At 40.5% G+C, this 14883-nt stretch overlaps 1 protein-coding gene across 3 annotated transcripts in view; it reads right to left on the bottom strand.

The window, feature by feature from the left end:
- The window catches only part of celsr1a (cadherin EGF LAG seven-pass G-type receptor 1a), a 78311-nt gene extending 64153 nt beyond the window's left edge, over nucleotides 1-14158 (bottom strand). For all 3 annotated transcript variants that reach the window (XM_058416739.1, XM_058416740.1, XM_058416741.1), the window contains exon 1: nucleotides 10428-14158. In XM_058416739.1, coding sequence (XP_058272722.1) covers nucleotides 10428-13935 — 3508 coding nt within the window. In that variant the 5' untranslated portion in view covers nucleotides 13936-14158. The remainder of the gene's footprint in view (nucleotides 1-10427) is intronic.
- Between the last annotated feature and the right edge of the window lie 725 nt (nucleotides 14159-14883).

Below are 14883 nucleotides of genomic sequence, written 5' to 3'. Positions count from 1 at the left end.
TGCCAAAGCGGCACTGTCATCGCTGTAATAATAGAGCGTCTGCATTTTATCAGCAAGCATGCAGGAGATGCAACACTCAAAACTCTTGCCATGAAGAAGCACGTGCAAAGCAAACGTAATTGAAAGTCACAAACACTTTAAAACATCTTTAAAAACGGTGACAACGTTTTACAAACATAATTATTAAAGTAAATGTGCTAAATACTTTGAAGGATTTAACACTTTATTCATCTAAGCATTTGTAACATTCCATGAATCCCTGATTTCTAACAAAGCCATAAATCTGTTAAAAAAAAGACACAGAAAAATGTTTTATAGGCTGACGGAAAGACTTCGTAAGATTGCAACCATGAGGTTCCTGGTGGACAAGCAGGTTTAACAACATAAGTTGATGGTAGAAGGTTTTTCACTAGGGGGATGAATTAGCCTGCAGGAATGACAGATCTTTTCAGAATTAGGTACATGCAGATATGTGGAAACTCTGACAAAAGTGAACGGAATAAACTGTGGTGCAAAACAATAGGAGAGTTGCTTCACCTACTGACCTAGCGGCAAATCATACTGATATAAAATAAAGACTCAAATAGTAGAGCAAAATGTTTGGAAACACATCAAAAACATCTTAGAAAAAGATAATGACAAGATTTGCTTATACATTCACCCCCTCCATGGGAATACATGTGCCTGCTTGTTTCTTTTAGTCTGTATTAGCACACTTAATTAGGTTTCTAGCTTGCTAAGGACATTAAATTAGCATGGCCAATGAGATTTCTCAAGGCAACCAAAGGATTGAAGCTTAAAGTAATTATTTAATAGGAAAGTTACTGTTACCAGTTTGACACGTAACTCATTTGATATTTTATTCCAATTAAAGAAACATATATTTCATAAATCACATTTTTTTAAAGACAGAATCAAATAAATCATATGATAATGAATGAATCATAATACAAATACTACTGAAATCTAAAAATTCTTACAGTGGGTTTGTTCTAGCTACGTGATGTGCTGAAGTCCAGCAGAGGTGGGATCAAGCCCATCACCAACTGCAAACAGCGCACACCTTTCAGAGTAAACACAACCTACATGGTGTATTCAAGGAGGGTGTGGAGCTTGTGCTCACCGGCCTCTAGATGACACAAAGGGTGATCAGATACAAGTGTGATCTCTCTCTCTCTCACTCACACACACACACTTGCTACTGGAAAAGTTCTACCATATCACTACTGTTTTATTCATTTTGCCATCAGGTATCTGTGATGTAAGTGTACTGTGATTTAACCAACTTTACAAGCTACAGTATGTAATATTTTGGTATTTTGTCCTCTTTGGTTAAATAAAAAGCTACTGCAAGCTACCTGTGTAAGCATATGTGGGTTGTCTTGCACTCATCCTCCACATCTCTGTGCTCTAGTACACAGTTCGGATCACAACTCAAACTACAGGGTTGAATTAAGAAGTTTTATTTATTTAATTATTTGTTTTTGGTTTTGAGAAACTGACAAAACTTCAGTAAGCCCTGTTTAATTCTTTTAAATGGGCATTGCTATCAATGACAAAATGAATGAAGAAGCTTCTAGTCACTGCATTTGCTGTGAATGTGTGTGTATGTGTGTGTGTGTCTGTGAGTGCATTTACTAACATACTCATACAGTATAGAGGACAGGGGCAGCTGCTGTACTGGTAGCCATGGTATGGAGCATGTCAGCACCAGGGCAGATTGATCTCATACCTGCCATTGCAAAATGAACTGAGGGCCCCTCACACATGAGAAGACATGCTGGGGGGCAACTGTCTGGGGGTAGTGTGTTGGGGTGGGAGAGGGCAAAGACAGGGCAAGAAACTCAGCACTGTCGCTCACATACAGTATATTACAGCTGGTACATGTCAGATATACCAAGTCTCAATACATTCTTTCTACTTTCTAGCTCACAGTAGAAGGTTTTTAAGTGAGTGGACTTGCGTTGAAATTATAATCTGTGATGATGTTTACGTACAAAATCAGTTTATCAATTTTACTTTTAGAAATAGACTTACTTAAGTCTACTATTCCTTGTTGTTGGCATGGTTGTGTGAATGGAAAGGTGCATTGGGTGTAGCTTTAACTTACTCAGGTCCACTTATGTAATGTCACTACTTTAAAAAGCATACTTTATTTGCTTTTCCGTGTGAAAGATTTGTAGTAAAAGTACAAAAAACGACACCACCCTAGCGACAAGGAACAGTAGAGTTTAGTACCTTTATGTCTGAGAGTGTAGAGCTGGGTTATATAACAATATTCCTGTCATGACAAATTATAACACACTACACTTTAAAAAAAAAAAAAAAGATACACAGATATGGTCAAAATGTCTGTTATATTGACCAACGTCATGTTACTACTGCTACCAATCAAATCTGCTAAATAACCAATGGATGTTTAAGTCACTAATTAAAAATAATTAATTATTTTTTAATCCATATTCATTATCCCTACTGTTTTTTACGATATCATGTATGCATTTTGCAGTAAAGTTTCTGATAAATGTATTACCACTAATTTTTTATATTTATATTTTCATCAAACAGGTTTTTTAAATGCAATGCAATTCATAAAAAGCTAATCTCATACAGGTATCTTGTAGAAAAGTATCATGATATGATATTTTGGTCCTATCCACCACCCTTACTCTGTATCAAGTACATGATTTCACATATCATTGATATCAGATAATCTGATGAAACAGTGGCAAAAATCTTTAGTCCAGCCACGTCTACCACAAGACACTGAACATGACCAAGATCACGTAAAATCTCCACAGACTTATTAAGAGAACTATGATACCAAAACTACCAAAAAAACTGATACTGGACAACTACATACTTGAATTAAAAAGTGAAACGTATCCTGAGAACAAGAAAAGGTCTCAATGACCACAAAACCCCAAAAACAAAAACAAAGGCTGTAGGAAACTGAATAGTAATGAAACCGTTGAAACCCTCTAAAGCTGCGCTCACACCTCATTGTCTTTCGTCCCATTACTTGCTTTGTGAGGTGAGACGGCCTGAACGATCATGCCACCTGCGAAGAGGGAGTTCTATAGACTCAACTTTAACACTGATTCTATCTATTGCCATTCAGAAGAGCTCTTTTGACATGGAAAAGACCCTCCGCATCCCCTCCCCCTGCTCTTTTGTCAAAGTGTTTGCGCTGGAGAGAAACTCAGCACACGTCCAGATAACACACAGAGTCATTAATGCAGCAAAATTGAAATGAAATGAGTGCAATTTTGTAAAAGGCACTGAAAGCCATTCAAAGCTCTTCTGAAGCAGATAAACAAAACAACCGAGTCTGAGATCGACTGCGGTGCTACATAGAGGAATGAGCTGGACTAATTTCTTCAAACACGAGAGGTAGCATATGCTATTTAGGTTCACAGAGAGCCTCAGAAAACAAAAGCAGCCAGAAGAACATTTTGTGTAAACAGAAGTCTGAATTGAACTTTAAGAATGAGCTGATGTGACCTGCTTTTCACTACTCAAAAACAAAAGGTCACCACAAGTCCATCCAGGTTAGGACCTAGGAAGTGCGTGTGTGCTACTGTCAAAGACAGCTGATTAAATTCTCCACTAAAACTGCATTAAGTGATTTCAACTTGTGGAATCAGAATTTCTGTATGCGAACTGAGGTTTAGTGGTGAAACCAGTCTTTGGTTAGTGCTCTGTAGCAGCACTAGGGTTTGGTTATGTGAAAGCAATAGCTTAGTGAGAAAGTACAGTTGGAAGTGCATTCAATCTAGCTAGTGCACAGACATTAGCTCGGCTAACAAGCTACTTGGAATTAGCTTTGTTGGCTTAGATTAAAAATGTCCTCCACCTGATCCCCTTACACTCAGCTATTTGAGGGAAGAAAATAACAGAAAAGAAAACTCCATAATCCCACATGCTCACAGCAATGTCCTGGACTTCAAATTCTGACTCACCCTTATGGAAATTAGATAGAGCCCATTCGACCTTGAAAATGTGGCAGTAGCATGTAGATCATTTTCTACATCACATGGATTTCATATGAAACAGAGAATGCTATTGTGTGAGCTGATTCACTGGCCATTGTGAAACTGGACCTGCTTCGGCATTAATGTAATTTGAGAGGCCGTGAATTAAGTTCAGTGTGTGGTTGTTAACACCCAAGGTTAAGGCTGCTGTTTTCCATGTCTTCTTGTGAGACGAGAGCACATGCATCCACTGTGAGGTCATGAGCAAACCTCTATAATGGCTGTGTGAGCAGGAGAGGAGGTGAAACTATCCTTTAAGGAAGAATGACAGGAGTTCTCAAAAGAGCGGACAACTTTAAAAGGCAGCGCAAATTCAATACAACTAAGCTTAGCCTGAAGGGTGAAAAAAACACCTTTTGGATACGTAAGCCCTATGAACTTTACTTGAATAACGACTGACAGCCATGGTGGGATATATATAAAAAGGTGCATATATGGCCATACATGCACACATGGAGATGACACCTTGACTCACAATTTACAAAGAAACATCAGACCATTTTCAGATTTCTAACATTCCAAGCATTTATATAGTCAACGTAGAACTGTAACCTCTAGAGGACTGAATAAAAAACTAAAAAAAAAAAACTAAAGAGTGACATTTCAGACACCGGTAGCACATCCTAATCCTACAAGAAAGACACAGGGATTTGTTGTTATATACGTATGCGCTCCCATTATCTGCTGGCATTCCTGCACACTGGTAATAACAAGCATATTGAATTACGGTAGTCGATCTCAGTACAGCACAATCATTGAAAAGGATAAAGAGAGAAAACAGGAGGGCCTTTGAAAGAAAAATCTTAGGATCTGAAGAAGGAAACTGGTCTTGGTAAGAGCAGTAATCATCCCAAGCCTCAATATCATGCAGAAACAGATTTTATACTGCAAGAATTCTCTGTCGCTCTTCTTAACTGGTACCCGTTAAAGCCCCTTGGTGTGAGAGACAAAGACATGTTGTTAGCAGTGCCAGAATGGGGACAGCAGAGCGCGCGGCAAAGTGTGTTTTGTTACACTGGAACAGGTTCCCCATTCCAACTTCCGACCAGTGAAATCACTGTCCCATACTGTGTTTGGCCTGTTAGACACAATCTAAGCTCCTGAGCATAAAGGGTATCACATGAAATGTGGTGTAAGAGAAGCAGTAAAGCTTCCAGGGAAAACACACCAACACTAAGAAATCTTCACTACTCATTCACTCTATTCCAGATAGCAAAAGAGTGAGGGCTCAAAACTTGCCAACACTTTCATCTTGAACCATATACTATAGATAACATGACCCTAATCTGAATCTAGCTGTCAAAACACAGCCATAACCGAACCTTGGTGTATCCTGATTTTAGGCTTCACATAGACTTAAAATCACAGTTTTGACACTTGTGATGTTAATCAGACTACTAAAAGGCACTTGTCATGATATAGAGAAAGCAGAAATAGCCCTGAAGACTCACACAGGGTGGAAAAAATTCAGACCATTACAATGGACAGACGCTGGAGACTTCATTCATAAATAAGTAAATATCTCCTAAGAGATGTCTTATCTCTTAATTAAGTTAACATGTCCTAAGAGAATGTGTGAATTTTATATATTTATTGATATGTACAGTTTGTCCACCATTTAAGTCTACCTGTGAATGAGTCATAGTGGAGTATACTTTGTCAGCACAACTGTCTGATCCACTGTTCTAAAAAATAAATCAACACCTTCTGACTACTCAGATTTAGCAATTCTGTTGCACTGTGGTATAAACTGGATTAACCCATGTGACCAAACTCCTCAATGTATCTCCTTAATTTTGGTTTTAACCTTTTTAAAAGAAAAGTACATGTAACTAGACAGAAGGAAACCAGGATAATCCAGGATAAGGTCTGTAGGATATAATTAAAAATGTCTTTAAAAAAAACGCATATCCAGAGCCTATTGTGGGACTGGTCATTCATAACTTTGTGGTTGTGTACTGCCTGAGGCCAGAGATGAAACAGCCAGAAAGTACAGAATGCTGCAGTACTAAAGTCTGTAATTAGACTTCTAGACCTATTCGACTGCTCCACTAGAAGCGGTTAAACTAGAAATTAACGCAATTGAGCGAGCGTTACTTTTGCTTTAAAACCTGACTAGAGTCAGGAAGTCTGTAGGACATGCCCTCCTAAGACTACAAATAAGATCCTCATCACAATTCATAGTGAATTTACAGGTGGGTACTGACATTAGGGTGCAATCTATAAAAGGAGGATCTTACAAAGCTTCACGTAATCTTCATCTAATTCCAACTGTATTTTAAAGACAAGGTAAAATGTAGTTAGACAACCTTTTAAACGGTCCGCTATATTTCAGTGCACACCGTCCTAGAATAACCCTGTCTCTGGCTTTGAGGCTTATTGTCTTGTTTTTCATTACTCCCACTTTTGGCACTAGAGTGAGATCACATCCCCCACATTTCTGTCTTGGCTCCTGAATGAGTCTGCAAGATTAAACATGAATCAGATTCCTTTCCTGTTCATTTAACTGAGCTTGCACTGTTAGGTTAGGTTAATTGATGTTCATATTTCGGTGGGCCCCTGGTTGCTCAGTGAAGTCTGCATGAAAAATAAGGACCGGTTGCACTTCAAGTGGGATTAGTTTATTTTGTATAGCACAAGAAAGACATCCACCTGAATAAAAAGAACCGCAAAAATCTTTACTCGAATATCACTGAACAGATACATCTGTCTGTCTGCAGCACAGACTGTAGATGATCCATGTATAAAGAGACAGAAGGTGCATGACCCAGCCAGACTCAGTAATCTAATAACTGTTTCTATAGCCACCGCGGACAGATATAGCAGCTGCAGCACAGTTTTCTGTGAAAACAGGCAAGGATTGGCACAGGGCAAATTCCACACATAATGAGTAGAACTAGTAGAAGTTCCACTATATGTGTGTGTAGAAATTAAATATAAGAATGCCACTGATTTTAAGCCAATGGGAAAGAGGATTTTTTCCCATATCAATTAAGTTGAAGAAGTGACTTTTTTTGACCCAGTAAAATTCCATTTTCTTAATGACTCAATGGATTCACTTTAAATGATCTAAAGTGAGATAACAGGTGTAAAAGGTGTAAATGAATTGACTTACTTTCTATTGTATTCATGGCTAAATATAACTGGATTACGCCTAGTCTTAAGTCCCTTTAATGCAGAACTTATAGCATTTATGATTCATCTAACAACTGATCTAAATATATTATATTTGTTCTTTAAATAGTTGTTTAACATTCTTTAAAATAGTTATTTAACTGCTAGTTTGTTCCACTGAACATGTAAATTGTAATAAAATATATTAAACACAACTAAGATTTTGTTTATGATTATAGCCCAACTATTCAAATATTAGGCTCATTGGCTAAATATGTACAGTAATATCTTGCCTTTTTCCTAACAGTTGACATTATGTATTGGTTTATTTCTTACAGACTTAAAAAGATTTGGACCAAACCTATTCAATTCAATTAAGCAGTGAAACAATAAAGAGATTAATAACTATAAGAACTCAGTAGCACTACTGTACTCTCACCAGCCGACTATGCTTCACAGACATCACTTCAAGAACCACTGATACACAAAGCACCTCAAATCTCACCATTATAGGCAAAAGGTACAAGAGACCATGAGACTTCCAATGGCAGACACCCTGACCTGGAGCAGTAAGAGTTTAAAGGGCACAGGGTCATGTGTACTAAGTGACCTTACACCTGGGGAAGAGAATACCTTGTTATGACAACAGTCTGTGAAAAAGGACAGCAGGATGGGACTCATGTTAAACTGACCAGAGAAGAGCACTGGTGATTTATACACTAGGCCTGAAGGTAACCAGGTATATGAATATGTGTTCTCTCTCTTTTTGTCCTTTCTTTTGTGCAGCTGCTATATGAATGGCAGGAGTAGATGTACAGAAACAGCTGGCCAATGCCTTGGAGCCTGTTGTTTCCCACACTCACTTCTGTCCCTTAGCACACACTCTTAGCTAGACTCTATTACAAAAAAAAAAAACACTTCATAAGCCACAGGGACATCAAACTTCATACTTCAACACATTGAAATGTATTAAAGATTCAATATCCTTGGCATTCAAAGTCAACAGTCAGCAGACTAAAAACTAAAAAATTTGGATCCTGTTTTAAAGAGTAATATACTGATTTAAAGATAAGTAAGATATTTTCCTTATGTCTGTCTCATGCTGAAAGGCTGTAGTCTTGATTAATGTAATAAATAGAGATTAGAGAAGGGAGATAGCTTTGAAGTTAGAGCTGTAAAAGTAGCCAGTGGGGCTGAAACTGAGATAAACTTGAATAATCTGGGGTGAGAAATGTGAAAAAGCCCAGCTATGTGTGTCCTGTAACAGCCCATAAAAAGCCAGAGTCAGAGTGGCTACAGGGCTTACATGTATCAGCAAGCTTCCACTACTGACCGTGGGCCAGAGATGTCAGACTCCAGTCCCGTAAGACCTTGAGAGTAAAGAGTTTAACAACTTACCCCATTTATCACATCTTATTTTTACTAATCAGCTAATTCAGAATGCTTGGTGCTAGAAGAGGAGAAATCTCTATAGGACTGAGTGTAGCATTCTTGCTGTCGTGTTTACACAAGTTAGCACTCATCATCTCCTTGAGTGCCACACACAGCACCATGTCAAGATGAAGTGCTCTGACAAAGCACAGATCTTCAACTTTCACATGTAGTATTTGAGCACTGGCCTCCAGAGTCCTTTAGCCGTCACCACACGGCTTATCACCTGTATTTATCTGGTCAAACAGAGCAGACAGGCAACGGACCAAAATCAATACTCCTCACAATGGAGAGAGCCACCATGCTTACACAGAGACCCTTCAAATGATGGAGAAAGAGGATTGAGTGATACAGATAAGGGAGATTATGTTGCTGCTGGAACACCTAGCCCTCATTCCTGCTTGTTTGCCATCCTAAATGAGTTTTTGTAAGAAAGACAAGCCTTTGTTGTGACTATAATGTTAACCTACTTTTATCAGACAGGGGAATCTGGCAGATCTTGGTTTATTCTCTAAAACACTGTAGATTGTTCGGTATGTTAAGTCTATAAGGCTGCAGAACAAAAAAAATTATTGCTAGCTTAATTAAAGCAAATTCAAAGAACCTCTTCATTAGCTAAAAGCTGAGAGCTAGCTCAGAGCCAGCTCAGTCTGCACTTATGTCTTCAGGCCAATTTCCTTTCCCCTGAGTCAAGGGTGAAGAGGTCATACAACCGTGTTAATGGTTACCTAACATTTGACATGTGGGTTTGTCTTTAGCATAGAGTAAGGAGGGGGTTGATATGCATTACTTTAATTGGATTCAAACTGAGAGAGAGAGAGAGAGAGAGAGAGAGAGAGAGAGAGAGAGAGAGAGACAAAAGGACAAAAATAACTAACCGAAAATATACAAAATCTTGACAGGGAGAAGGAAAGAGTTAGGGGTCATAGAGACAATAAGGTGACCAATGTCACATTGTCTTGAGTGAAACAAACTGGACAACAAGGGAATGTTGGCCACGGCTGTCCTACAAAGGGCCAACAGCGAGCATGGACACTGAGCTGAAGAACAGCAATCATGAGAACAAAGAGTAAGCCATAAAGCCACAGGCAACACACAAAAGAGCAAGAGCGGCTCACTGAATGGGCTGTATGCAAAATTCAGGTTGCAAACGAGCAGGAAGGGGAATGCATGAGACAAAAAAGGACGGAAAGAAAGTGAAAAAGAAAGAAATACTAAAAGGGTCAGAAATCCCTGATGTCGTTTAAATGACAGAGAGAGTACAGAAAGAGAGCATTAATATATCATGGTGTACCACTGTACCAATGCAATAATGTACATGTATGTTGTTAATTCTTTTTTTTTTAAGACAGTACTATCAAACTGGCAAGGCTGCACAACATGTCTTGTTGACAAATTGATGACTAATAAAATTGGTGAGCCACTCCAGTAATAATTAATGTCAGGTAAGATACGTTGCTCTCTTTTTCGATCTCTTTCAGCGTTGCCTTTACATTCAGGCTCCCATACTTAATACAATTTCAATCAGATAAACTCTGCCAGCAAAAATTCACTTTCATCAGGGATCAATTCTGAAAGACCAGCAACAGTAACTTAATTCTTGTATATAAAAGGACGCCTCCCACACCAAGAACAACACTTCAGTTAAAAGCACAAACAGAACTTTAAAAGCAGCAGAACTGGATCCTGCTACACCCTGGAGCAAACACATGCTTCATACAGACAGACAAATAGATCAGTCAATGGCATTATACTCGGTTCACTGAACTTCTATTGAGACATATATACATTAATAACATAAATTACCTCAAACCAATTGACACATTAGCAGAGTCTAGAGCATCTTACCTGTGACAGATACTTTCATAGTTGCCTCCAGTGCTCTGTTATTGTCCAGGTCACGGCTAAGTTTTAGCTCTCCAGTGTCCGGATTTAGGATGAGTAGACTTAATTCATTCCCCTCCTCAAAGCTGTACTTGAGTTTATCTGACACATCCGGGTCATGAGCTGGTACCTTCCCTATAACCCCAGTAGGAAAACTGTTGGATTTATTAGTGATATAGTTATTGAAGATAATCTCAAAATTCTGCAAGACAGGCTGGTTGTCATTAACATCAACCAAACGGATGTGGACAGTCGCCCTGCTGACTAGCGGAGCGGATGTGGCTTGTACTACAATCACATATTCTGTCTTTGTCTCGTAGTCTAAATCCGTGAGAGCTTTTAGATCACCGGTAAAGATATCCAAGTCGAAAACCTCAGGGATGTTTCCTTCTACTATTTGGTACATGATTTGAGCATTACTTCCTTCATCTGGGTCTTTGGCAGTTATCCGTGCCACCACAGAATCTACAGGGCTGTTTTCCTTGACTTCGATATAAAGCTCGTCCTCTTCAAACACAGGCGCATTGTCGTTAATGTCTAGCACTGACACCTGGATCTCCACTGCTGCTTTGAGGGGGGGAAATCCTCTATCTACTGCGTAAGCTTTTAGGTTGTAGACAGGAATGTTTTCCCTATCCAGCTTCCGGTTTGTTCTGATGATTCCTGAAAACTGTTCAATGAAAAAGTCTCCATCTCCATCGTCACCACCCTGGAAGGTGTAGCTTACCCTACCATTGGATCCAGAATCCCTGTCTGATGCAGAGATCAGGAGGACACTGGTGAACTGAGGGGCATCTTCATACACTGTACCCTGGTACTTCTCACGGTTAAACTGTGGGACGTTGTCGTTGGCATCTTCAACGATGATCTCCACATAAGTGGTGTCTGACTTCTGCGGGATGCCGTTGTCATGAGCAATGATAGCCAGAGTGTAGGAGGCCTGGTCCTCATAATCGATCTCCATCTGTGTGGTGATGGCACCTGTGTCTGAGTCGATCGCAAACTGCGGCACTTTGTCTTCCATGATGTATGTTATACGTGCATTTTCACCCGTGTCTTCATCTGTAGCACTGATCACCACTACTGTGGACCCAATAGGCTTGTCCTCACTGAACAGTACCTGGTAGTTGGCACTCTGAAACACCGGTCTGTGTGTATTGGCATCAGTGACGTTGATGAAGACCTGTGCTGTGTCATAAAGTGTACCATCCGAAGCAGTGATAGTCAGAACGTACTGTCGCTCCTGCTTGTAGTCCAAAGGCAATGCTAGCGTGATGAGACCGCCACCACTTTGACTGGTGATAGCAAACCTGTTCCTTGTGTTGCCACTGGATATCTGGTAGGTCACTACGCTATTGATGTCCCGGTCCACAGCTGTCACTGTCAGTACGCTGCTCCCCACCACAGCGTCTTCGTTAATTTTCAGATTGTAAATCTTCTCAGTAAACGTGGGTGCGTTGTCATTCACATCTAGCACTGTTATACTAACACTGGCAGATGAGGACATCACAGGGATCCCATTGTCCCTGGCTTCCACACCAAAGGTGTAATACTCTGTGGTTTCTCTGTCCAGTGCCGCGCTGGCTGTAATCCAGCCTGTGCTATTGTTGATGGTGAAGGGGAAACCAGGGGAGGTGTCTGTGAGACGATAATCCAAGCGGGCATTCTCACCAGAGTCTGAGTCAATGGCCTGGATATGTATGACTGAATATCCAATGGGTACATTCTCCAAAATGGTTGCCTGGAATGGAGTGCTTACAAACATGGGTGCGTTGTCATTTATATCGATCACTTGCACAATGACCAGTCCAGTGCCGTTAATATAAGGGGGTCTGCCTCCATCTTGGGCCTTAATTCCAAGATTATAGTCCCTGTGTGTTTCATAATCCAGGGGGTTTATAACATCAATGACACCAGTCAGAGAGTGAATGTAGAACTGGCCTTTCACATTGCCTTTGATTATACTGTAATAAATTTTGGCGTTGTTGCCCTCGTCTTTGTCCGTGGCTTCCACCTGAGCCACTCGAGTGTTGACAGGCACATTCTCAGGCACTTGGACCACATATCTCTTCTCACTAAACTGAGGATAGTTGTCGTTCTCATCTTCTACAGTTATATGAACTGTAGCTGTTGCACTGAGAGGTCCTGGGTCTTTCCCTTGGTCATTTGCCTCTACAATGAGCATATACTGTGCCATGGTCTCTCTATCTGGACGTACTCTGACCCTCACAAGTCCATTTCTTGAGTCAATCTCAAAGACGGAATTCACGCCATCGCCGTTCACAATTTTATAGATCATGTTGGCATTGGAAGGAGCGTCTTCGTCTGTGGCCCTCACCGTCATCACCTCAAAGCCAACTTCTACATTCTCACGGATGCTGACCCTGTATTCAGTCTGCTCAAAAACAGGGCCATGGTCATTGGTGTCTCTGACCGTGAAGGTAAGGTAAGATGTAGCAGAACGCCGAGGGGTGCCAAAGTCGGTGGCAGTTACTTTAAACACGTGGGTGTCCTTGAACTCCCTGTCCAGGGCCCGCGCAGTTTCGATGCTACCAGTCTGAGGGTCAATCCGAAAGAAGTCATTGGACCGGCTATCAAATAAAGCCTCCATGCTGTACTCTATCCTGCCAGCTTCCCCGCTGTCCGTGTCTGAAGCTTTGAGCGTTATGACGTGCGTGCCTGTTGGCTCGTTCTCCGGGACGGACATTTGGTAGTTGGGAAGCTCAAAAGCAGGAGGTGAATTCACAGCTCTCCTTTTGCGCAACTTCCATTCCTGAGCTCGGTGTTCAACAGACCCCGGTGTTGTTTCCAGGAGCAGTCTCACGCGCACAGAAAGTGGATCTCCCTGAGAGCCGCGTAGCACACACGTTACAGTCTCTTCTGTCCTCTCTCCCAAACAGGTTTCATCCCGAGCAAATACGCTGCCATTACGCACAAACACGTTCAAGCCATCCGAAACGCACGAGCGATCCGAAAGCTCCCTAACGTGACGCCGAGAGAAAGTAGGTAGATAGTCCTCGAGGTTAAAGAGCCGAACACCTGAAGAAAAGCAGGAAGTCTTTCCCAGACTGTAAAGGTAATCGACCTGAACATCAGGCTCGTTAAATGCGCTCTTTCGCCTGTATTTAATAAAACAGTTCTGTCCGTGTACGAACACGTTGAAGTGCGCGACCACAGAGTCCTGAGTCATTAAAGATTTTATTCTGAAACTCAGCGGTACCGGGTTGCTCTGCGCCAGGCGCGTGCAGCTCACCTCGCGCACGAGACTTACCGCTCCGTCCCATCGGTCCACTTTTACAACATTTCCAATAGTTTTAGAAACCGAAGTCCTTTCAATAGTATAAATCCAACCCGGTCCCAGTGATAAATCCAGCAGAAAGGCTCCGGGGTGTAAAGTGTCCGAAAGGTGCAGGTCGAAACATCCAGCGAGAGACAGGGAGAGAAGGAGAAGGAGACACACGGTCACTTCCATCGTTTGTTTAAAAAAGTGCCTCAGCTCCACACTTTCCCTTATAATAAATCCCAATAAAGTTTACCATCAACTCTCCTTCTCCCGTAACTTCGACTTTCTTTTATCCTTCATGGTAAGTTTTTTTTTTTTTTAAAAATCACCGAAAAACTCCACTTTGTCTTCCTCTACGCTCCATAGAGGTGTAACTGTCGCTGTTACTCTACCAAGTCCCAAATGACGCCAAGATGGCTCCGCGCGCTCGGCCCCGCTCCTCCTCCTCCTCCTCCTCCTCAAGCTGGAGATTAGCATAAAAAACCTGGTGCGCGCGCGGCTCCCCGCACCGAGGGACATCACGCGCTCCACTTGCTTTTTGTTATTCAGCGTCCTCATGCGCGCTTCAACCAATATACTGTTGAAATTTGCTCTCGAGACCCTTAATACTATATATAATAAACAACATTAAATGATTGTGTACGTCATCCAGTTAAGATTAAACAATTTCTTACAGAAATAACATAAGGATTTAGGAAAACCTTCACCATTTTCCCGATGTTTCTGTAGGAACACTGCAAAAAAAAAGACATCTTAGCAAGTGAAATAATCTTGAATAAAAATCAAGATTATTATTATTATTATTATTATTATTATTATTATAACAAATTTCTAGACATTTTCTTTACTAAATTTAAGATCATTCCGCCATTTGAAAATGTCGAGATTAAAAACCAGTTAGAAATAGATTCAGTAATACAGGTTTAATAATTTTAACATATGAAAATCCTGTATTAATTGTTATGTGAAAAAAAAAATTAACTCATTTTTAGACGTCTTTGGCCAAATACACAGGGAGAACCCAGTCTAATATAATTCCAGTCAAATAAATTACACTCTCGGCGAATTTCAACCATCCTGTATGAACTAATGTTTATAATAGAATATAATGTAATATAATAGAATATAATGTAATGT

The sequence above is a fragment of the Hemibagrus wyckioides genome, linkage group LG19 (genome assembly GCF_019097595.1).
Source record: "Hemibagrus wyckioides isolate EC202008001 linkage group LG19, SWU_Hwy_1.0, whole genome shotgun sequence".
Taxonomy (NCBI): Eukaryota; Metazoa; Chordata; class Actinopteri; order Siluriformes; family Bagridae; genus Hemibagrus; species Hemibagrus wyckioides.
Note: the sequence above shows the minus strand (reverse complement) of the source record. Positions and strands in the feature narration are given on the sequence as shown.